Source organism: Triticum urartu, chromosome 3A (genome assembly GCF_056163025.1).
Source record: "Triticum urartu cultivar PI428250 chromosome 3A, HENAU_Tu73, whole genome shotgun sequence".
In the NCBI taxonomy this organism is placed as follows: domain Eukaryota; kingdom Viridiplantae; phylum Streptophyta; class Magnoliopsida; order Poales; family Poaceae; genus Triticum; species Triticum urartu.
The window spans coordinates 706,866,687-706,891,523 of record NC_141875.1 but is presented as its reverse complement, the minus strand read 5'-3'; the positions used below and the strand labels follow the sequence as shown (position 1 = coordinate 706,891,523).

General features: G+C 43.0%; 1 protein-coding gene and 1 non-coding gene across 2 annotated transcripts; both read left to right on the top strand.

Annotated features, from left to right (window-relative positions):
• Nucleotides 1-16,071: 16,071 nt before the first annotated feature.
• LOC125549347 (aspartyl protease AED3-like) lies at nt 16,072-17,661 on the top strand. The gene has a single exon (XM_048712785.2). The coding sequence runs from the start codon at nt 16,154-16,156 to the stop codon at nt 17,513-17,515; it is 1,362 nt and encodes a 453-aa protein (XP_048568742.2). The 5' UTR covers nt 16,072-16,153; the 3' UTR covers nt 17,516-17,661.
• Nucleotides 17,662-17,814: 153 nt separating this feature from the next.
• Nucleotides 17,815-17,887, top strand: TRNAK-CUU (transfer RNA lysine (anticodon CUU)). Its single transcript has one exon. It is a non-coding gene; the product is annotated as a tRNA-Lys (tRNA).
• The last annotated feature ends 6,950 nt before the right edge of the window (nt 17,888-24,837 follow it).

Here is a 24,837-nt window from a genome sequence, read left to right as displayed (position 1 = left end):
CTAAGCTTAAGACACTTATTTTGGGATGGATGGAGTATGCAAGAAAATACCCTTCGATAGTAAATTCGTGCCACCTCATCTATTCAGCAAGTGTGCGATTATTTTCGATGTTGTGAAGCTATAGTTACGAGCATCTAACAAACACAAAGCATATATTACAGACATGTTCATTTCCATGTTCTCTAAAGCCCGAAGGCATTACAGACATGTTCATCTCCATGTTCTCAAAAGCCCGAAGGTCCTAGAGTGGGATCTATGAACTAACAAGGCAATGCTAAATTTCCAACATTAGTACAACAAGAAACTACACGGGCCTAACAATCCTACACAATCAATGAACTTAATAGAACTCCATTCGGTATCGTCTAGAATCCACACCATTCATATATGTTCCAAAAAGCAACATAGCAAACCTAGATTTGTTGCATTCTATTTTCTTTAGTGCTCCCTAAACAGGACTATCTATACCTGAGACATTGGTGTCGCTTGATAAAAAATATCCTTTAATTAAAAATCATGATGAGAAATGTCACCTAATAGCATTCAGCATTCTGCAAAATCAGAAAAAGGTAGAATTAAGTATTAGCTATTTAAGTAATTATATTTTTATTTAAATTTTAGATGAGCACACACAACCTCCTGATATATTCCGGGGATACCAATGTCGATTCTTTCTTCAACGTTAGCATCTAAATTATCTAGATCTAGGCAGAATCTAAATCGTGCAATAAGCTTTAGAGTTCTCCAACTATATGGCCAGATATCTATCCTAGTTTCTTGCTACTCACCTCGGTATCAAGGAATCTATTTTGCTCTTCTATGTATCCATGTGCTAGATCTACACCACGGGCCATAAAATTGTAGGTATCAAAAATTAAATTCTTCAAAGTACGGATCTAAGGATTGCACAAAGAAATAATTGGATGATCTAGAAACCAAACTATGCCTTAGGAATTGGGGTGAGGAATTGGTTTTTTACCTTCTGTTCATGCAAAGAATCTTGTGGTCTTAGTGGAACACCAGGCATGCAGCCACAACCTACAGCCACCGTCCTCATGAGGATGTGCCCTCGTTGTTATGGGGCTTCTTCTGCAATTGCTCTTGGCTTGATGCCCTAGCCTGTTCACCTCAAGTCCAAACAGCACCGTCATCGATTCACCGCCACTCGCAAACAACCTAACCCGTTTGTTTGAAATAATCAAATGATCAATTAGCAAAAGAGTAAACAACTTTAGGGATCTTTAAAAAATGCATCTGTAAAACTTACAAAACCATAATTTCAGCACAATAGTAAGTGTTAAAGAGTAAATAACTTTAGGGATCTTCAACATGTCTTCTCTTCGCAAGATTGTCTCTAGCTAGTTAAGCTTTTGTTATTATACATCAGCCACAGGAAAACATGAATATTAAGGGGAACTTTTATCTTCCATATGGAATCTTTAATATCAGAGGAAATCCCACCAAATTTAATCATCTTATAGAAGGATTTAACAGAATATTAACCAGAAGGCTCCAGGCCCCAAATGGGGCTATCTGCTTGGGAGGACAATGTAGTTTGTTTAACCAGATCTACCAAAAGGTTCCATTTATATATAATGGACTCGTCCACACATCTCCTAAAAGTGAGATGAAGCTGCTCACCATCCCAAACTTGGGCAAGAGTGGCATCTTGTTGTTGGCAAATAGTATATAAATCCCAGAAAGCTGTTTTGAGGGAACATTCCAACACCCAATTATCATGCCAGAAAGCAATGTGCTCACCATTCCTAGGGGTCCATCTCCAAAAAGTTTTTGCTGCGGCAAAAGCCCAAGTAATGCTTTTCCAGAAAGCAGAGCCCAGGGTAGATTTAGCATAGAAAATATTAGGTTTGTCCGTAGCATATTTAAAACATAGAAAAAATTTCCAATCTCCCTCCCTCCCATCATAAAATCTTTTACCCCATGAGGCAAGAAGAGCAATGTTAAATTCCTTGAGGTTAGGAACCCCAAAATCACCAATTCTTTCCTTCTAGCCACAAGGCCCCAACAAGCTAGATGGTACTTATGGATATCACCCACATTTCCCTAGAAAAATGAGACATTTGGGGGGAAATCATGTCAATAGCCCATTTAGGAAATTTCATCATAGCCATGAGATAGGAAGGAATACTAGCAATACAAGTAGTTAATAAGATCAGCTTGCCTCTATAAGACAAGAGTTTGCCTAACCAACTAGCAATGTTTTTAATAATTCTGTCAATAATAGTTTGTAGGTCCTCCCTCCCAAGCTTTTTAAAATGCGGGGGGGGGGGGGGGCAAGGTATTTGAAAGGAAATTCACCAAATTGACAGCAAAAAATTTGGGCAAATTCCTTGGACATTGAATCAGAAACATGAATAGTATGAAGGTCACTTTTGTGAAAAATGATCTTTAAGCCAGAAAGCTTTTCAAAGCAGGTCAAAATCCACTTCAAGTTTTTGTCATACTCCATGGAATCTTGGATAAAAAGAATGGTATCATCTGCATATTGTAAGCTCACCACCCCATCAGGAATGGCTTGGGGGAGGATCCCACCAATTAAACCATGATTGACAGCTTTAACTAGCATCTTAGAAAAGACATCAGCTACCAAATTAAAAGGCAAGGGGGAGTGAGGGTCACCTTGTTTCAGCCCTCTCTTACCAACAAAATGGGGTCCATTGGTATCATTAATCCTAACTTGAAAAGTCCCATGTTTCAGGGTATTGAGAACTCAAGTCACCCATTTTTTTCCAAAGTCTCTAGAAAGAAGCATTTCCTCCAAGAAATCCCAACTGACTCTATCATAGGCTTTCTCATAATCAAGTTTAGGAATTAACCCACTAGAGTTAGATCTGTGGAGCTCATGAATAACTTCATGAGCCATAACTACACTCTCCAAGATAAATCTACCCCTTAATAAAAGCAGTTTGATTATGAGAAATAATTTTGTCACAAATGGGGGAAACCCTAGTATTCATAGCCTTGGAGAAAATTTTTACAGCTAAATTACTGAGGCTGATAGGCCTAAAGTTTTTCAACTCTCTAGCCTGGGGGATATTGAGGATAAGGGTGATGATAGCATAGTTAAGCCTATAGATATCCAAATCCCCTTTTTCAAAATCCCTAACTATCCACATAAAATCATCCTCTATGTCTGCTTGCTGTCCTATTATGAGAGATTCAGATATTTGACCAGAAGAGTGTTTTTTTCTTCTTCTCCTCTGGTTTTCATTGTCTTGTTTTCTTCCTGCTCTCTTTCGATCGACAAGATTTATGTTCGACCTGCTTCTCTTTCTCCATGATTTTTCTTGTATTGTCTTTTCTTTTTTCTTCTCTTGCTCGTCTAGTTCTTCTAAGGAAAAAAGAAGTCAAAAACGAGAATTGAACTCTTTATTTATTTTTTTGCATGGTAACGAGAATTGAACTCATGACCTCATTCTTTGCACGCTCGGCGGCGGACTTTGCCTGGGGCATGCAGTCCTGCTCCTCCTCAGCCGGGGTGTCGACCATAAAGAGAGTGGCGGTTCTTCGAGGCGGCATGTCGGCCAAGAGGATGGGCATCGCCCGACGACGAGCAGATCGTCAAGATGAGGCCTTCTCTCACCATCAGGACCTCCTCCCTGCAGATCAAGATGATCGTCCGTAGAGAGCATTTACATACATACATACATAGGAAATTTATGTTGGAAAAAACTTACTGGTACTACATATAGAAGACGAGCTAGCGTAGCCTAGCTACTAGCTAGTACCATACTGTGTGCTCGCACTATATGGAATGGTGGTGCTGTGGCTATAGGATGGATGGATTCGGTATTACATGGGCTGTAGAAAATGGAACATTCGTACTGTGGTATACATGGGCTGTATAAGATGTAACATTCGTACAAGCAATGCAGCATTGCAGCTGTCATCCTTCAGCAATGTGTCCTGCTGATAGCAGATTTGTTTGATACACTGCCGATCAGATCGTTGCGGTGGAGACCGATGGATCCGGTCGAAGTCGATCACATGCTGCTTCATGTGCTGCACTGCGCGTATTGGTGCTCTCTGCCATGGCCGAACGCGACGCATGCAGCAGCCAGCAGGCCGTAGCTGGCTAGCTAGAGAGCACCATCTGGCTCGGTCTCGTTCGGTGGCGGCACTAGTCCCTGCCTCCCGCAAACCCACACTTTCCCCTGTTCCCTCCTCCAAGAACTCACGACGGTGCCGGCCAGCAAACGGGTTGTGGAGCTGGGCGTCATCCCAACAACCATCCATGGAGTACAGTCTACGTGCACTCTCGTCATCGAGCACCGACCGACGCGGCTTACGGCTTACCCACAAACATGCACGGATGGATGTCAGTGCCTAGCTGTAATGTATGTCAGACAATGATCTTCAGCCACCCACGTGGCTCAAAATGGTCTGGATACTCGTAGATCTACTTCTGGTTCTTGTGTGTATTTGGGTGATAACTTGATTTCATGATCGTAGAAGAGACAACTCACTGTTTCCAGGTCTTCTACCGAAACCGAGTACCGCTTTGCTGCGCATGCTGTCGCTGAAACTATTTGACTACGTCAATTTCTCAGCGAGCTGCACCAGCCTCTTCACCAAACTACCGTAATTTATTGTGATAATATCTCCAATGTTTACATGTCATCTAATCCTATACAACACCGCCGTACCAAGCACAAAGAGATAGACTTTGTTAGGAGAAGGTAGTTCTAGGTGATGTTCATGTCCAGCATGTCCCCGCCAGTGCACAATTCGTCGACATCTTCACCAAGGGACTGCCAACAGCAACATTCGTTGACATCCGTGCCAGTCTCAACGTCGTCAAGCCTGCCGTTGACACTGCGGGCAGTTGTTAGACAAGCGACTCGGTCCCCCCTGTCACCCCACGATCTAGGCACGACCAGGCGCACGTACTTGCTTCAGTTGGGCGATGCCCTCCTATATGTAACCCCGATTGTACTCTATATGCAATTAAGGAAAACACTCTATCAATCTTTAGTCGGTGTTCTTGATGACCAAGGAAGTAAGTCAATCCCGCGTCCATAGATCCGTGCGGCAAATAATCAACACCATGATGTTTGTAGATCATCGCACCGATAGTGGGTGTACGTGGTTTTGTGCACGTGAGCAGGGGCGTAATTGTGGGCTTTACTATAAATTTAGCTAACAAAATATAGGTCCTATGAATTAGAAATAATACCATTTGAGTTCAGTGTTATAATTTTTTTGGTGTATATCTTATATTTTATACTACTTAAATATATTTTCAGGTTTGACCTAAAATACAAGGGGGCTTATAAACACAGATGCAAGCATCTAGTGGGACGCTCCCCCGCTCCGCCTAGCCTACGCTCCCCCCCCCCCTCCCCCGCCGGTGGCCACTCCGGCCCCGGCGGCCACCACAACTTCCGCGCCAGGGGTCACTCCGACCACGGCGGCCATTTCCCGCCGGTGATCGCTCTGATCCCGTCAGCCACATCTGCAAATGGCTCTCTCAGATCTCAACTTCTTCCTTGGGAAAGCTTTCGAGGAATACATCAAGAAGCAATGCAATGTTGGCGTCAACGCCCAAGTATTGCCAGGATCAACAAAGTTCTTCCTCGTGGTGGAATTCAAGCGTTCGTTGATCAAGCTTAATCCAGAATCGGTGGGCCTCATCATTCAAGCCTGCTTCGGTGGTTCTGCCAATCTTTTTAAGGTATCTCATCTGCGCAATTGGTCATATAAGTTCTGTGTCTCTTCTCCGGAAGTGGGTTTCAAAATCATTCGAGGCGGCAACTTGTCCACCGATCTTTACTCTATGAATTTTCTTCTTTGGGGAGAGGGGGATGATGATCTCAAACATCTTTACCGGGCGTTATCATGATGCGGCCTCTAAGGAGTGGACCGTGGTGTCCAATACTAAATCTCGTCGATCATATGTTCAAGCTGTTCAACAGCCCCAATTCTTTTCTTCGCAAACCACGCCTAATTCACATGATCAAGTCATGCAGCAATCAAGGGGCCCATTAAATTCAGTTTTAACTTCGCCCAATAACACCGCGCTGGGTAGGGAGGGATCGACGCGTTTTGAATCTTTGGGCCTTTTGGCCAATAATGCAGCGGGCCTTTTCTGTGTTTGTTGCCTCATGACGGGTCACTCCAGGCCCAAATGCCAGAACAGAATCCGCTGTAAGCCCTGCAAGAGATGGGGGCATATTGCAGTCAATTGTAGATTCCGACCCGAAATCGCCGTTCCGCCTTCCTCTTCTGACATGACGGATCCACCTATTCTGGTGAATAATCTGGAAGCCGGTAACAGTGGTAGGAGGGACCCAGTGGTCAGCAACTCTATCGTTCCGTCTTCCCGTAATGCCGGCCCTGCTGAAAATTTACTGCCCTCTGCTCGGGACTCTGCTGACGCTCATTTCCCAATTCTTTCTCTCCGCCCTCCTCAGTCTCATCAATCACTCCGTCCAACCAGGGTTTCCTCATTGCTCCGTCCCACCAGTTCTGCTTCGGCGAGATCTTCGGCAATGGCGAATTTTCCATTCGATCCGACGCCTTTCCTACTCCCTGTCACTCAAGCGATCAAGGTGGAAGGGAGGCCAGCTCGTGCTCGGGTCATCCATGGCGACATGCAGCTGTGCAACGAGAATCTAGCCATCGCCACTCTGGTGCCAATGCCCCAAGGTGAAGTCGCTTTTGTCAATGTCAGAGAGGTTCTCAGTGATTTATTGGCTTCGCAAAGGGTCATTTTCTCTTCTATCTCCAAATGTCCTTTTGGTCAGGCGTTTGTTAGATGCAACAGTAAAGCAGATAGGGATTCCTTGGTCAATAGGAGCCCGCATCCTTTCGATGACATCCACATCATTTTCCAAAAGCATGATCAAGGTATGAACTGGAGGAAGTTTAACCTGGCCAGAGACTGCTGGCTGCTGTTAGTTGGTTTCCCTGCGGATCTGCGCTATATGAATGAGCTCAATAACGCTGTCTCTAGTTTTGGGAAGTTACTGTCTTGGGACAGAGTAAAAACCACTAATGCAGAAGTGGCAGTTAAAGTCAGAATAGATGCTCTGTCAGATGTTCCTGTCAGTTTGGCGGTCGCCGGGGACAGGCATTTCGAAGTTGAATCTTGGACTTGCCCAATCATTATTTTTCAGGAAGAGTTATTGGGCGGTGGCCCCCCAGTTGTGGAGCCCATTCCGGTAGATGGCAACTCACACCCAAGACCTCCTGAGCAGCATCACCATCCGAATCAGCACAACCTCTTCTTTGGACCTTTACCGCAGTATGAAAACAACGAGCAGCCTGAGAATGCTCAAGATGTTCAGAATGGAGATGCACAGAATGCAGATGATCTTGGTTGGGGCCACTGGGCAATGCCTCCTCTCCTTGATAATGCGTCGGTGCAGAATCAAGCTGTTGTGCAAGCTCTTGAGATGGATCACAGTGGCCTCACTCTCTCTCTCTCTCTGGGCATTGACTCCAACAGTGTTGAAACTGCAAATTCAGTTCAAGGTGCCGACAATCTTTTGTTGTTTGGAAATCTCCTAGTTCCACATGATCCGCCAGTCTTGATGCCAGAGATTCAGCTTCCAGATCTCAATATGCCACTTGAGGTGGAATTGTAGCAACCAGAGATCCCTGTTGCATTGTTGCATGCTGACCTGCAGGAGGAAATGGAGCAGCAACTGCCAGAAGCCCATATTGATGTTGCAATGTTTGTACCACTGGATGTGCAGGTTAATGATGCCACTGCCTTGCAGATGTCGCGGGATCAGCCACCTCCAGGGATGTCAGAATTGCACAGCCAGGCCGATCTGCTACCTGATAACGCTCTGCTTCCACATCATATGTTGTCGGCCCCTTTTGCTGCTTAAGAGGACAACTTTCAACAACAGATAGTTGGTACTGCTGCTGAGCCTGAGGAAGCTGCTCCGGATAAATTTCAAGAGCCTTTTATTTCTGCCATAGTCAACCAAACTGTAAACACTGCAGCTTCAGAACTACCCAGCCCAGATTCAGGTAGTTCTAATCCTCCTCCTGGCTTCCCTTTGCTCATTTTTAAAGACCAAATTCATGTGGGTGCTTGTCAAGTTTTGCCTGATGCAGCAGACTCAGTCATGCAAAAGATGTTTCTGTCCCAAGCACAGGAAGAACTGCACAAGGCCTACACTGGTCATGAAGAAGCAGAGCTTTGGAAGAAGTATTTTGCTCCTGAAGGGCAGCCTAAGGATGTGATTCAGGTACCTAATGAGTGGGAAAATTTTATTGCTCTTGCACTACTTACTCCAGATAAGTTTGAGTGGGTTAAACAGTTGCTTTCTTCTCAGTTATGGAAAATTATTTCAGAAGATTCAGATAGCTCCAACTTGAAACCTTTTGTCTTAGCTGAGAAATGTGAATCTGTCATGCAGAGCATTTGCCAGAATCAGAATGATAAAGAGGTGCTCCCCACTGCTGTGGCTTCCACTCCACCTTCAAAGCCCTCATCAGTTGGAATGTCCTCCAGCACCTCTGCCATCCAAGTGTACAAAAAGAGGAAGGAAAAAGCTCCACTTGTTGAAACCCAGGTGAGAAGAAGTTGTAGAATTCAGCAATTGAAGCATGGATAGAAACTGCTTGCCTTGCAATGTTAATCCTCCTTCATTACCCAGCAAAGTGGTTAAAAATCTCTCTATTGATTTTTGCAAGATTCCTGAGAAAGACTGCTCAGATGAGGCCCTACACCAAGCCAAGAAGAAGAAAGGGAGCAAGGACAAAGAGGTGAAAGAGAAGAACAAGAAGAGCCCATAGAAGGGGGGGACTGCCCAGCCCTGCATAAGGATTTCTTAGGAGATCTGTCTAGTTTCATTTTGAGCTATGGATGTATTGGTTATGTCATATCTAATGATCTTATGTAAACCCATGTTTTGGGGTGAGGTTGAGATGGCACTTTTAGTTCTGTTGCAGACTGAGATCTTTAAGTTATGCAAAGCTATGCAGATTTGTCATATCCAGTTATTTCTGCATTTCTATCATAAATAAGCAGTGGAAAATCTTGAACTGGAATATTAGAGGCATCAATGATAAAGATAAGTGGTTAGCTATTCGAAACAAAATTAATGAGACAGACTGTGACTTGATTTGCATCCAAGAAACAAAGAGGGAAACATTTGACAATAGGTATCTTAAGCAGTTTTGCCCAAAACGTCTGAACAAGTTTGATTACCAACCATCTGTTGGTGCATCGGGAGGGTTACTAGTCGTCTGGAATGATTCCCTTTTCACGGGAGAGACTATCTCTAAAAACTCCTTCTCTATCTCCATTCGGTTCACCTCCAAGCTCTCTTCTGATACTTGGACTTTATCAAATATCTATGGCCCTTGTCATTCTTCTGACAGGGTTATTTTCATGGACTGGTTTTCTAATATTCACATTCCTGATGATTGTAATTGGTTGATGCTGGGGGATTTCAATTATATTAGGTATCCTTCAAACAGAAACAGAGAAGGGGGTAATCTCAATGATATGCTCTTATTCAATGAAGCAATCAGCAATTTGGGCCTTCTAGAAATTACATTGAAAGGGAGAGCATTTACATGGAGCAACATGCAGACAGCCCCTTTACTTGAGAAACTTGATTGGGTTTTTTCTTCTGAAGCTTGGACTTCCAACTTCCCTAACACCATGGTGTTGCCTCTCTCAAAGCCTATTTCTGATCATGTCCCATGCATCATTAATATTGGCACCAGGATTCCAAAGTCAAAGATTTTCAGGTTTGAAAATTACTGAATGCAGATTGATAGTTTCAAGGACTCTATGAAAAATATTTGGCACCAAGATGTTAATGAAACTGGTAGTGCAAAGAGAATCACTGCTAAGTTTAAGAGATTGAGAAAGGGCCTAAAGATTTGGGCCAAAGAGCTCTCACAGCTGTCTAAACTTATTCAAGCTTGTAATGACCTCATTCTGCTTTATGACACTTTTCAAGATTTTAGATATTTATCCACTGTTGAATGGAATGGCAGAGAAATTGTTAAAAAGCATCTTCTTAACTTGTTGGAAATGCAAAGAGCATACTGGAAGCAAAGACCAATAATTAGATGGATCTTGCAAGGGGAGGCTAATACTAAATATCTGAAAGTAAAAGCGACCATTAATTTCAGAAGAAACTACATTGCTAGTTTGCAGGATGAAGCTGGTAGCATGCAAGATGATCATCAGACTAAAGCTCCAATTCTGTAGAAAGTTTTCAAGCAGAGACTCAATGCTTCTGTGCCCACTTTTGATCTTCTAAACCTTGAGTCCCTTGTCCCAAAGATGCCTAAACTAATTGAGCTTGACAAGCCTTTCACAAAGGAGGAGATTGATGCAGTTGTTAAAGATCTCCCTTCTGATAAAGCACTAGGGCCAGATGGCTTCAATACTGATTTTATCAAGCATTGTTGGGACATCATTGCTCCAGATTTCTATAAGCTGATTGAAGACTTTTACAATGGCAAATTAAACTTGCAGAGTATCAACTCTTCTTTTATTACTCTGTTGCCAAAAAAAGATGCTCCTGTCAATGCTAATGATTTCAGACCAATCTCTTTGCTCAACTGCTCCATAAAAATCATCACAAAACTTCTTGCCAACAGACAGCAGGCTGTCATCCTAAAGCTGGTTCATCAAAATCAATATGGGTTCCTTAAGAAGAGATCAATACAAGATTGTCTGGCCTGGTCATATGAGTTCATTCACCAATGTCATCAATCTGGGCAAGAATTAATTATCTTAAAGTTAGATTTTGAGGAAGCTTTTGATATGATTGAGCATGAAGCTATCAGGAAAATTCTCATTGCTAGAGGCTTTGGACCTAAGTGGATTATGTGGATGGATATGATTTTCTCTTCTGGATTTTCTTCTGTGCTGCTAAATGGGGTGCCTGGAAAGCAGTTTCTCTATAAAAGAGGAGTTAGGCAAGGGGATCCTCTCTCACCTTTACTGTTTTTCATAGCTGCTGATCTGCTTCAAACAATCTTAAATGAAGCTATGAGGAATGGTCTGATCTCTGCCCCTATACACACTAATTCTGATCAGGATTTTCCTGTAATCCAGTATGCAGATGATACAGTCCTTGTCATGCAAGCCAATGCTGCTCAGCTGCACCAGCTCAAAAACTTGCTCATGTATTTTAGTACCTTCACTAGCTTGAGAGTCAATTATGAAAAATCAGTGATTGTTCCTATTAACACTACAATGATAAGATGCTGGAATTGGCTAATATTATGGGTTGCAAAGTTGGATCTCTTCCCTTCACATGCTTGGGTTTACCTCTCTGTCTGTCCAAGCCAAAGATTGAGGATTTTATGCCCATCATGCAAAGAATTGAAAGAAGGCTGGCTGGTTGTTCCTCCCTATTATCTTATGGAGATAAATTGGTTTTGGTAAAGTCTGTGTTCTACAGCCTGCTCATTTTCTTCATGTGTACACTTGCACTTCCAGCTGGTGTCATGGAGCAAATTAAGAAATATCAAAAACATTTTTTTGGAGGAAATATGGAATGGAAGACAGGGGCACTACCTTGATTGCTTGGGACAAAGTTTGCCAACCAAAAGAAAAAGGAGGACTTGGGGTGTTGGATATTGCCAGTCACAACAAATGTTTACTTATGAAGCATGTCCACAAGTTCTTAAATCAACAGAATATTCCTTGGGTCAAATTGATTTGGGAGACTTATTATCCTGACAGAATGCTTCACACTAACCCACAAGGATCTTTTTGGTGGAAAAGTATTCTCAAGTTAGTGCCTGAGTTTAGACAAGCTGTTGTCCCCAAGATAGGCTCTGGCAACACTATAAGATTTTGGTTTGACAACTGGAATCAGGGCATCTTGAAAGACAGATTCCCTCAGTTGTTCTCTTTCAGTAGGCAAGAGCAGATTTCTGGCCAGAAAATCAAAGGGTTGGAGGATGCATCTGAACATTTCTTTACTCCACTATCAACCCAGGCCCATCAACAATTCCAAGAACTATCTGCCCTCATGCAGGCTACCCAATTGGATAATACTCTGGACACCTGGTGCCTACCATGGAACAAGCATAAAAATGATTTTTCGGCTATCAAAATGTACTGCCACATGCAAGGAAAAGAAGTAGCCTCTCCACTCTTTAAGAGGATCTGGAAAAGTGCTGCCATGTTAAGATATAAGATCTTTCTATGGTTACTACTGCATGATAGAGTAAATGTCAGAAATCTTCTTGCCAGAAAGCACTTTCATCTGCCAAATTACAACTGTGAACGTTGTAACTGTTCCTGCGAAGAAACCAGCCTCCTTCTCATCTGGGACTGCCCTTTTGCTCTGCAATGCTGGAATTCAATTGTTCCTTCCAAAGTCAGAGGTATAAATGCTTTCTATGAGATCAACTTGCTGTCAATCCATCTGCCCAAGCAGTTTGCAATGAGCATCATCACCATGGGTTGCTGGCACATTTGGATGCAGAGAAACTCCAAAATTTTCAAAGCGCAAAACCCATCGGTTCAAGGATGGAGAAAGCTACTCAAAGATGATCTAAAGTTGATGATTCTGAGAACCAAAGAAAAACACAGGGAAGCTTTTAGTGGATGGATTACAGATAATCTAAATTAATTGATCATGGACATTCCTAGAGCTGGTATTGGTTAGATGGCTCCTTTTATTTTTTCTTTAATTGTATGTAAATAATTTTGAGTTACTTTGAATGAAAATTGCCGTAGAACGATTGTTCTACGGTTTTTGGTTCAAAAAAAATAGACAGAGGAAGTACTCCTCTCAGCATGAAATGTCCAATCCGACCGCGCAACATCGATAAAATTGTCGTGCTTTAGAACATATCTAGCAAACTTGGCATATCGGCCCAATCGCCATAATAACCACCAAAATGGCTATTTTAGCCAAAAAGACCACTCTAGCAGAATCAACATCATGCCCTCAATCGTCATATTTTTTGGGAGGCGCTCCATACCGAGCCCGCGAGGTTTCATATATGGAGGTTGTGTGAGGCGATATAGCACGCCATCCAGCCTCCCAAATATTGGCATCATGAACATCTAATTTCGCAACGTGCGTTTGGTTCCGTCGTCGCCTACATCCCCGTGCCACCTCCACAGCCCGGGACACCGAGATTTGGCCTCTGTCACCTCTTTGAACCATTCCCGGACCTCTGACGCTTTGCCGCAGTCCCACGACTTCATCCCGTTGTCTAGCCGCGCCACCCTTCTGTCGCACGACCTCTAGGTAAATTTCTCTGATATTTTCTTGCAGATTTAGTTTAGTGGCTTATAAATTTTCCAGCCTAGTCGGTAGCCGGAAATAAGCCCGGGAAGAAGAATCGAATTGGAAGTGACTACTTCTGTATTCCGTTCATAGCTGCCTTGTATCAACGGCAATGAACTAGTACAACGTACATGTGAACCTTCTAGGTCACAGTGATGAAAGGCCAGGAGGCCCAACGCGTGGGCGCCCAAATGGCGCTGGCCTTGCTCATCGAACACCAACCGGACAACAATGTAGAAACAATACCCAAGGGAACACCGGTCAATTTAAATGATGCACCATGGGACCGAAGGTCTTTTATCATGGGGCCAGCACCACGCCGCTCAGATAAGTATTATAACCTTGAGCAACTGGTAGAATAATTCAAACTGGCCTGGTGGGCAACGCATGGAGCTCAAAGCCCGGGCAGAAATCCCTACGAACATAATCACTTGCAGATCATTTTCGAGAAACAGTATAAGAAAAACATAAATTTTTAGTTGCATTAGCTGATTCGCTTCTTGGTTGTATTTGTTTATTTCATCAGTGCTTGCCGTTGTCCTCTTCAAATAGTTCATTAAACCTCCATTTTACGTTTCAAATAGCTCATTTGACCTCGGGGTTGCAGTTGGTCTCTGCGCCAATGGTGCAATGCTTCTTCAAGACAACTCATCCAGCGACGCCGTGGACTCGACATCTATTTGCTTAGATAAAATGGGCTCATTTCTTTGGTACGTGCCCGTCTGTCTCTTTGGTTCTTTCCTATCCGTCTGCCTGGTCCTATGCAGCCACAATCTGGGTGGAGCTGTGCTCATCCCGCTGACCGTATTCTGCAGCCGACTCTAGAACCTACAGTAATAGGCAGCGGACTGACTAGAGAGAGAGGCTTCCTTGGCCGGCCTTGGACGCTCCTGCATCACGAACCAAGAACAGAAGGAAACATAGCCGGTCGGCTGACGCCGAGAAGAGCCGGCCAAAGGGAACACTTTCGGGGTACAAGCAATTGCACAAAAACAACATCTCACAGCTAAAATTGAATCCATATTGTCTACTAATTACAACTCATAGCTGTAGTCGTTCCACTAACTACTCTGTACACCAATAACACTATAGAGGGGCCAACCAATCGAACAACAACAACAACAAATCCGCCTGGCGTAACTAAGCAAGCGAACCTGCAGAAAAACTACGCATTAGCGAGAGCCACCCATGAAACACATCACACTAAAAGGACCAAAGAAATAGATCACATCGAAGAAGAGGGGTGTCTTTGCGGCTGCCCTATCCCCTCTATTTGTATTTATAGAGGGAAGCGTAAAGCAAAAACAAAACTCTAACTTGCTCGTGGAAAGACCAATGTACCCATGTACCCTTCCAAAACCGACCTGCGAGTGAAAAAAATCAATGCACCCATCCAGAATCGACATGCGAGTTGAAATACTAATTTACCAACCCAATGCCAGGGTGGTCCTCGAACATGATTCACACTTTATGAACACCATTTGAATCAATTTACAAAAGAATTCAATTGACTTGGATTTTTGGCATTAACTATATATTCAATTACAGTTTGAGTTTAAATTTAAATGATTTGAATTTGGAAGCCCATCTTGGGTCAAACTGATCTCAAAGTTGTGGTTTCTCTTTTGGGACCCAAAGCAAAAGCAAATTTTCAATTTGAAATCTTGAATAAGAAGTCATGATTAATTCAAATAACTATTTGAACAGGATATGAAAACATGTGCCATGGCAAAGCAAAATGGTTGCCATGGCAACATTTCTAAATCCTCTGCCATGGCAGCAGTTTCTGCTGCCGTCCAGCCACGCACACATGCTGGCGTGACACAGCCAGCTGGACGGCCCTCCGCCCAGCCGTCTGGCGGGCCCTCGCCACAGCCCGTTGGACGCAGCGCCGGCGCACGCGAGGGACATAGCATGCAAGCCACATGTGCATACCCAAGTGTGGCCATCGAACAACCCGAAAAGGGCCCCATGCTCAAGTTGGTGTTGTGCCCACAACACAACCCTGCCTAGTGAAACCAGGCCAACCCGGCAAGGGTCGAAGACATCGACACACTGGTTCGGCGATGATGTCATGCCCGGGACAACGTGAGACAGGGCCAACTCGAGCATGCCCGACGTTGCCCAATGATGGTGGCCCCAGACGCGGCCGGGCGGTCCACCTGTCATGGAACGCCAAGCCGGATCACCCGGGTGCGAGCCGTCCGATCTTGTATCGCCCCCAAGTGGCCTCACGAGAAGCCACCTCGAGATTGACGGCTAGGAGGCTCTCTCAGCCCGCAAGGCGCCTAGGAAGACGGGTCCACCGCATGACGGCCTCGGTCCACCTATCATGGTCACGCGACGACTATAGCAATCACGCGCCCTTAGTCCACCCGTCATCGACCCTCTATCCAGTCGTCCGGGAAGGCGGGTACTCCATCGTCCTTTATATGAGTAGTAAAATAGGCGAAATTTTCAGTTGCGTGTGAAATAACAATTGCAGACGCAAGTATATGCGTATTCTTACCATCACGGTGAAGTCGGTTGTGAGCTTGTGGGTATAAACCTAACTGGCAAAGTTAATTCATATAAATCTTTAAAGCCATGACAAGTGAGCAGGCTAGGATTCTAGCTCATTTGGTACTTGGTACAAAGTACTCTCGTGCGCCTTGCGCCTACCTACTTTCTTTCTACGAATGCAAAGATAAAGTCAAGAGGCCAAACAATTTCAACCGGGCAAAGTCATCAGTGCATGCATGGCAGCGGCAAAAAATTCTTGGCCTATATATACAACTCGACGCTTCCATTCCATGTACACCCGGCCAGCCACCTTCGGGTCTCATTTCTCGGAGTTTTCTCGCTATCCTTCATTTCTTGCTAGGAACTGAGCTAGTGATCGAGCAAAAGCAACCATGTGGATTCTAGGACTATCCACCATCCTCGCCGTGCTCCTCTTCCCTACGTTTTGGACGGCCGCGGTCTCCGTGCGTAGCTCGACGCTGCTCCTGGCACGCTCATACTCGCTGCCGTCGCCCAATGCCGGCGCGCCCCTCGCCGCTTGGGCGGTCTCCCTTGCCAGGCAGTCCGCCGCCGACGTGGCACGCGTTGCTACGCTCGCCGCTGCCGTGCCCGCCAAAGCCAAACCTAAGGGCAAAGGCCGGTCGTTCGTGCCGATCGCGCCGGGCCGGCAGATCCTCAGCATCCCCAACTACGTGGCCCGCGCGCGGCTCGGCACGCCGCCGCAGACGCTGCTGGTCGCCATCGACCCCAGCAACGACGCCGCCTGGATCCCGTGCAGCGCCTGCGTCGGCTGCGCACCCAAGTCGTCGCCGTCCTTCGCCCCGACGGACTCGCCCACGTACCGGCCCGTGCGGTGCGGCTCGCCGCAGTGCGCGCAGGTGCCGGGTGCCGCGTCCTGCCCCGGCGGCCCTGGCGCGTCGTGCGCGTTCAACCTGGCGTACGGATCGTCCACGTTCCAGGCCGTACTCGGGCAGGATGCCCTCGCCCTCGAGGGCGGGGCCGTCGTGTCGTCGTACACGTTTGGGTGCCTCCGCGTGGTCACCGGCGGGTCCGTGCCGCCGCAGGGGCTCCTTGGCTTTGGGCGTGGGCCGCTGTCCTTCCTGTCGCAGACCAAGGACACGTACGGCTCCGTCTTCTCCTACTGCCTCCCGAGCTACAAGTCCTCCAACTTCTCCGGGACGCTGAGGCTCGGCCCCGCCGGGCAGCCGAAGCGGATCAAGACGACGCCGCTGCTCTACAACCCCCACCGCCCCACCCTGTACTACGTCGACATGGTCGGCATCCGCGTGGGCGGCAGGGCCGTGGCCGTGCCGGCATCGGCGCTCGCGTCGTTCGACCCGGCCACAGGCACCGGCGGCACGATCATGGATGCGGGCACCATGTTCACGCGGCTCTCGCCCCCCGTGTACGCCGCGGTGCGCGACGCGTTCCGGCACAGGGCGCGGGCGCCCGTGTCGGCTCCGCTGGGCGGGTTCGACACGTGCTACAACGTGACAGGCGGCGGCGTGCGGGTGCCGAGCGTGACGTTTGCGTTCGCCGGCGGTGCCGGGGCGGCCGTGACGCTGCCTGAGGAGAACATGATGATCCACAGCTCGTCGGGCGGCATCGCGTGCCTGGCCATGGCGGCGGGCCCGTCGACTGGGGTGAACGCGGGGCTCAACGTGCTGGCCAGCATGCAGCAGCAGAACCACCGCGTGCTCTTCGACGTCGCCAATGGCCGCGTCGGGTTCTCGCGCGAGCTCTGCACGGCCTGATCCATATACGCGCGCCAAGAGTACTAGTATGGGCAGTTGAGTAGCAGTAGGTTTGTATTATGCCATGGCAATTTGTGATTTGTTTTGCGCATGGCACTAAGAAATGTTGTTTTTCCGGATTCGAAATTTGCTCATAAAGTTGTGAAGTTGTACCTTTCTTCCGGGAGCTGTAGCCTACGAGCAGGGAACTTTTCAGAGTTCGTTTGCTCAAGAAACTTCTCCATTTTACTTATGTTTATAATACACATCACTTACAACTTGCCTCAATATATTTCCTAATTTTGAAATTTTGATCACTTGCCTGTCTAGCTCAGTCGGTAGATCGCAAGGCTCTTAACCTTGTGGTCTTGGGTTCGAGCCCCAAGGTGGGCGATTACGTTTTGTTTTTGATTGATCAAACAAACTGCTATGTTTCATATTCGTTTACCTATAACTAGTAAGCGTGTACGCACGTCCCATATATTATAAGTTAATTATGGTGGCATTTATCGTAATCCATCCACATGGTTGATATATCTAGATTTTTCGAATGGATTCTTATGTACAATAGCGCAAACATTGCTACGGATTGTATATGTGTATTGTAGGTCTTGCTATGGATCAGACATGGGAAATCTTTGTGAATCTTTGTGTGATGTTATATAGCATCAGAAAAATGAAAAATGGCATTGACATGTTGATACATATATAAAAATATATATATAATGTCCTGTAGCACAGATACACAGCGAACTGTCTCAATACAAAGTGAAAAGAAAAAAGAAGTCGCCATGATTCATGAACAAAGTCTGAATGAAAAAAGGAACCACAAACTATCTGAACAAATCAATCTGCTTTGCATATTAACTTGTAACATCTACAATGGACAATAATATAAACCTGGAGTCATAAAGAATCTAAATAACAAGTAGAAGTATTGCGAAAGAGAAAAACCACTCTCTTGTACTACTAAAGATGGTATATAGACATAGCCATCCATTGGCATGAGGTCATTATTTTGGAGCTCTGCTAACCTGCCAAAAAAAACATATGTAGTGCAAGCTAATATTCACACACTGATATTATCAGTAGTGTGCTTAGGGAACTTTTGCATACTTGTCTTGATAGCAAAGCCATGACTAATGTATCTGATCTATGAAAAGAACACTTGTCACAAGTTATCAGCTAATTACTCCCTCCGTTCCTAAATATAAGGCGTTTTAGAGATTTCAATACAGACTACATACGGAGCAAAATGAGTGAACTACAATCTAAAATGCGTCTATATGCATCCATATGTAGTCCGTATTGATCAAACAAACTGCTATGTTTCATATTCGTTTACCTATAACTAGTAAGCGTGTACGCACGTCCCATATATTATAAGTTAATTATGGTGGCATTTATCGTAATCCATCCACATGGTTGATATATCTAGATTTTTCGAATGGATTCTTATGTACAATAGCGCAAACATTGCTACGGATTGTATATGTGTATTGTAGGTCTTGCTATGGATCAGACATGGGAAATCTTTGTGAATCTTTGTGTGATGTTATATAGCATCAGAAAAATGAAAAATGGCATTGACATGTTGATACATATATAAAAATATATATATAATGTCCTGTAGCACAGATACACAGCGAACTGTCTCAATACAAAGTGAAAAGAAAAAAGAAGTCGCCATGATTCATGAACAAAGTCTGAATGAAAAAAGGAACCACAAACTATCTGAACAAATCAATCTGCTTTGCATATTAACTTGTAACATCTACAATGGACAATAATATAAACCTGGAGTCATAAAGAATCTAAATAACAAGTAGAAGTATTGCGAAAGAGAAAAACCACTCTCTTGTACTACTAAAGATGGTATATAGACATAGCCATCCATTGGCATGAGGTCATTATTTTGGAGCTCTGCTAACCTGCCAAAAAAAACATATGTAGTGCAAGCTAATATTCACACACTGATATTATCAGTAGTGTGCTTAGGGAACTTTTGCATACTTGTCTTGATAGCAAAGCCATGACTAATGTATCTGATCTATGAAAAGAACACTTGTCACAAGTTATCAGCTAATTACTCCCTCCGTTCCTAAATATAAGGCGTTTTAGAGATTTCAATACAGACTACATACGGAGCAAAATGAGTGAACTACAATCTAAAATGCGTCTATATGCATCCATATGTAGTCCGTATTGATCAAACAAACTGCTATGTTTCATATTCGTTTACCTATAACTAGTAAGCGTGTACGCACGTCCCATATATTATAAGTTAATTATGGTGGCATTTATCGTAATCCATCCACATGGTTGATATATCTAGATTTTTCGAATGGATTCTTATGTACAATAGCGCAAACATTGCTACGGATTGTATATGTGTATTGTAGGTCTTGCTATGGATCAGACATGGGAAATCTTTGTGAATCTTTGTGTGATGTTATATAGCATCAGAAAAATGAAAAATGGCATTGACATGTTGATACATATATAAAAATATATATATAATGTCCTGTAGCACAGATACACAGCGAACTGTCTCAATACAAAGTGAAAAGAAAAAAGAAGTCGCCATGATTCATGAACAAAGTCTGAATGAAAAAAGGAACCACAAACTATCTGAACAAATCAATCTGCTTTGCATATTAACTTGTAACATCTACAATGGACAATAATATAAACCTGGAGTCATAAAGAATCTAAATAACAAGTAGAAGTATTGCGAAAGAGAAAAACCACTCTCTTGTACTACTAAAGATGGTATATAGACATAGCCATCCATTGGCATGAGGTCATTATTTTGGAGCTCTGCTAACCTGCCAAAAAAAACATATGTAGTGCAAGCTAATATTCACACACTGATATTATCAGTAGTGTGCTTAGGGAACTTTTGCATACTTGTCTTGATAGCAAAGCCATGACTAATGTATCTGATCTATGAAAAGAACACTTGTCACAAGTTATCAGCTAATTACTCCCTCCGTTCCTAAATATAAGGCGTTTTAGAGATTTCAATACAGACTACATACGGAGCAAAATGAGTGAACTACAATCTAAAATGCGTCTATATGCATCCATATGTAGTCCGTATTGATCAAACAAACTGCTATGTTTCATATTCGTTTACCTATAACTAGTAAGCGTGTACGCACGTCCCATATATTATAAGTTAATTATGGTGGCATTTATCGTAATCCATCCACATGGTTGATATATCTAGATATTTCGAATGGATTCTTATGTACAATAGCGCAAACATTGCTACGGATTGTATATGTGTATTGTAGGTCTTGCTATGGATCAGACATGGGAAATCTTTGTGAATCTTTGTGTGATGTTATATAGCATCAGAAAAATGAAAAATGGCATTGACATGTTGATACATATATAAAAATATATATATAATGTCCTGTAGCACAGATACACAGCGAACTGTCTCAATACAAAGTGAAAAGAAAAAAGAAGTCGCCATGATTCATGAACAAAGTCTGAATGAAAAAAGGAACCACAAACTATCTGAACAAATCAATCTGCTTTGCATATTAACTTGTAACATCTACAATGGACAATAATATAAACCTGGAGTCATAAAGAATCTAAATAACAAGTAGAAGTATTGCGAAAGAGAAAAACCACTCTCTTGTACTACTAAAGATGGTATATAGACATAGCCATCCATTGGCATGAGGTCATTATTTTGGAGCTCTGCTAACCTGCCAAAAAAAACATATGTAGTGCAAGCTAATATTCACACACTGATATTATCAGTAGTGTGCTTAGGGAACTTTTGCATACTTGTCTTGATAGCAAAGCCATGACTAATGTATCTGATCTATGAAAAGAACACTTGTCACAAGTTATCAGCTAATTACTCCCTCCGTTCCTAAATATAAGGCGTTTTAGAGATTTCAATACAGACTACATACGGAGCAAAATGAGTGAACTACAATCTAAAATGCGTCTATATGCATCCATATGTAGTCCGTATTGAAATTTCTAAAGGTCTTATATTTAGAAACGGAGGGAGTACATCTTTCTTTCCAATTCTACAACTATGAGGCTCATGAAACCTTATAATAATTTGTTTCTGAACAATAACTATGCTTCCGGCAAAACTACGGTTAATGTGCTATCAGTGGGTGAGAAATAGAAAATATGTACACCATGTGAAATAAAATAATTAGAGAAAGAAAATAGTATTTGTATGTAATTCAATTACCATGATAACTATTGTCATCATACAGGTTGGCCAACTTGGTACCACAACAACGTCATACCGTTTTCAACTGGGATGTTTTACTTTTTACTATAAAATAAAGTAGGACACCATGAGATAGGTAATTCGAGTTTGTACTTTGTGCAAGAGAAAACAGTTGAGAATATAATGATCATAACTAAACATGGAACCAACTAAAAAAAGATTTTCTCATCCTATATAATGTGTTCCCATGACCCAAACACACAACATAGAAGGTATACGCCTTGGGAAAATATAGAGCAATAGACGATGGAAGCTAAACCCCATGGTGCAAAATCCTATATATAAGATAGGATTTGTGGCCGATCTGCTTCCTATTTTACTTAGTATACACCAAATAATCAAAACGGTAAATTATTTTCCATGCATAGTGCGAGAAAGAGCGAAAACAAAAGTGCAGTTCTAGTGCTAGCTTAATATCCTATGTGGAGGATAATTCACCTGGTTCCCAAAAATAGGAAATCGAAGTGAAGAGTAAGAATGCCTTTCCTGCTACTTGATCAGTGAAAGGTAAAGAAGAATGTTGTTGCCTTTGGACAGTTTCAGAGAGAAGCATGTTTCAGTTTGGTTACCTACAGAGAAAACTCATAAGCTATTCCGCATACCATGAATAGAAAGATTAATGTTGGAACTGGGAAGGGCGTGTTCAAGTAGTAGTCCTGAAATACATAGTATCACAAACACAATTACGATTAAACAGCTAAGATCTCCACGTTTGCACTATTGCAAGAATTTATACTGTAATCACCAAACAAAACAAAAAACAAGGTTAAGAGTGATTACTACTAAAAAGTTGATGAGTTGATGATCATGACTCATGGTTACTCCTCTTCTTGTCACCAAAACATGTTGGGAACAGCAGCACATGAATGCAAGCCACAACAAAGCCCTGCATATTTGTCTAGAAATATGTGTTTGATTCAAAAATTGACCAATCATCCCAACTGGCGATTACTATTTCAAATATTATGTGCATGCACGAAGAAAATCAAAAGCTGGGTTATACATTTATCTTATTATGTCTGATCATGACTGATTATTACTGCTAGGAAGATAATATCACACAAAAGCTTCTTTTTTGCTATCATCATCAGAGGACGCTTTACCGGATGATTCAAGGAAAAATAAATCAGTTAATTACCATCAATTTCCCTGCAAAAAAGAAATTACCATCAATTTGGATGGAAACTGCCCTCCTCACAACGACTATGTCTTCTCCTTCCTGCTCCTCTCTCTGGAACTTCTTCCCTTAGTTCTTTGTTCGTTGTCCTGGGCTCCTGGCTAGACAGAGTTTAGAATGTTTGTACAAGTGATTAGAGGGCAGATTCACGTTGGCATGTGCAACTGTCTGGCGCAACACTGACTGTTCGTCAAATTTGGATGCCAATGACATATCGAGAATGAGCAACATGTATGCACACCCACGCACATGAAAGAATGGATGTATTTGATCAATGTCGTACAAAGAGAGAGAATGAACCGACTAGTATTCCTTTTCTGTATGCAGAGGAAGAAGTAGAGGGTCACGACCCTTGAGTCTGGGCTAGCCTATACAAGATTGTATACTGGGCCTTTGTTTCTGATTCATGTGATTTTATATCTACAGATTCTGTCAAATCAGTTCACACGTCTATTTTTAGTTACATTATGAGGGTAAAAAGTAATGCATGTTATATCTTTTGACAGCAGCAAAATAGAAAAAAAACATTTTCTGCTCATACTCATCAACCTGCTTTTTGTTCACATTTCTTTCTCTTATTATAGAGGCATGATGTTATGGACCTATCTGAATGTTTCATATGCAGCTCACATATACAATTTAAGTGTTCTCTTTTATTTCTTTTAGAATTTCCTAATGAGACAGCCTCACATGGTACAACGTTAACCATGCATGTAGTTTTTTACAAACTATACTATGACTTCCACCTAAAAGTAGTAATTATGTTGCCTAAATTTAGAATGGTTATCAGTAATGTGGCCACATTTGTTTGTAATCAAGAAAAAACTCTCATTAGTACTATTTGGTTAGTTTCTACTTGCAACTGTGGCATACCAAATCCGTAATATGTTGTTCCTATCTATAGGGTAATCACTTTGATCTGTCTTTTTGTATTTGTTACGCTGTTAGCGACTCTGAATTATCCCACGGTAGATAGGGTGGTTTGCATCAAAGCATGTGGACCTTCCTGGTTCACAGTAACCGTTATCTCGATCTAACCATTATTGGAGAGATGAACGGCATACCTAAAAAATACATCTGCAGAGAAAGGACTAACATTAGAATCTGGCGAACGATCTCACAGCCCTTTGTGCACCATTAGAGTGCAGGCTAGTGACTTTTGCAAGTGCAATGATTTTGTGTGTTCTTACCGACGGAGAGCGATGGAGCCACGAGCAGCGGAGGTTCTTTTATCTAGAATGGAAGAGGTGATGAACAATCAAAATCAAAGAGTCAAATTGTGAAGAACTTGCAGATGGAACCAATCTGAACCAGACTCACAAAAATAAGAAGAGTCAATTTGTCAATACTATTTATGGATTAGCTTTTCTTCTAACCACCGGTACAATGGTCACAACATGTCCTATTAATCTATCCTATGATTAAATTTGTATGAATAGAAATATAAAAACACAATGAGAAGTATAGGCCAAAGTAGACAAAACAACTACATGTTACAAAGTTCTTCATATGGTATTATTTCAGGGCAAAACAAGTAAGTTATTTTGTATCTAATGATACATATTAGTTTAACCAAAGTTGCCAATTATGCGGCAGCAGTAGCAGTTAAAACGCCCTATTGTTTTTTAACCTTCGATTGCAAGTTCCAAATGGAAGAACCCATTTGTTGCATAATCCAAGCACACGACCAAACTCTGGATGCTAAATTGTAAAGATCTGATCCAAGAAAATTCACCTTCAGAGCCTTGAATTTATTTGTAGTGATGACCGCACAACAGGTTGTTGTCTGGGCACATAGTCTGGACCAAGTAGGACAAGTTATGTTTATTGAAACTCCATGCAAGAAACACTATATGGCATAATAGAATTCATTTGCCCAAATTTCAAAATGAG

Bases quoted from the DNA above. Each gene is read 5' to 3' on its own strand.
- LOC125549347 (XM_048712785.2), top strand. From the start codon at position 16,154: ATGTGGATTCTAGGACTATCCACCATCCTCGCCGTGCTCCTCTTCCCT.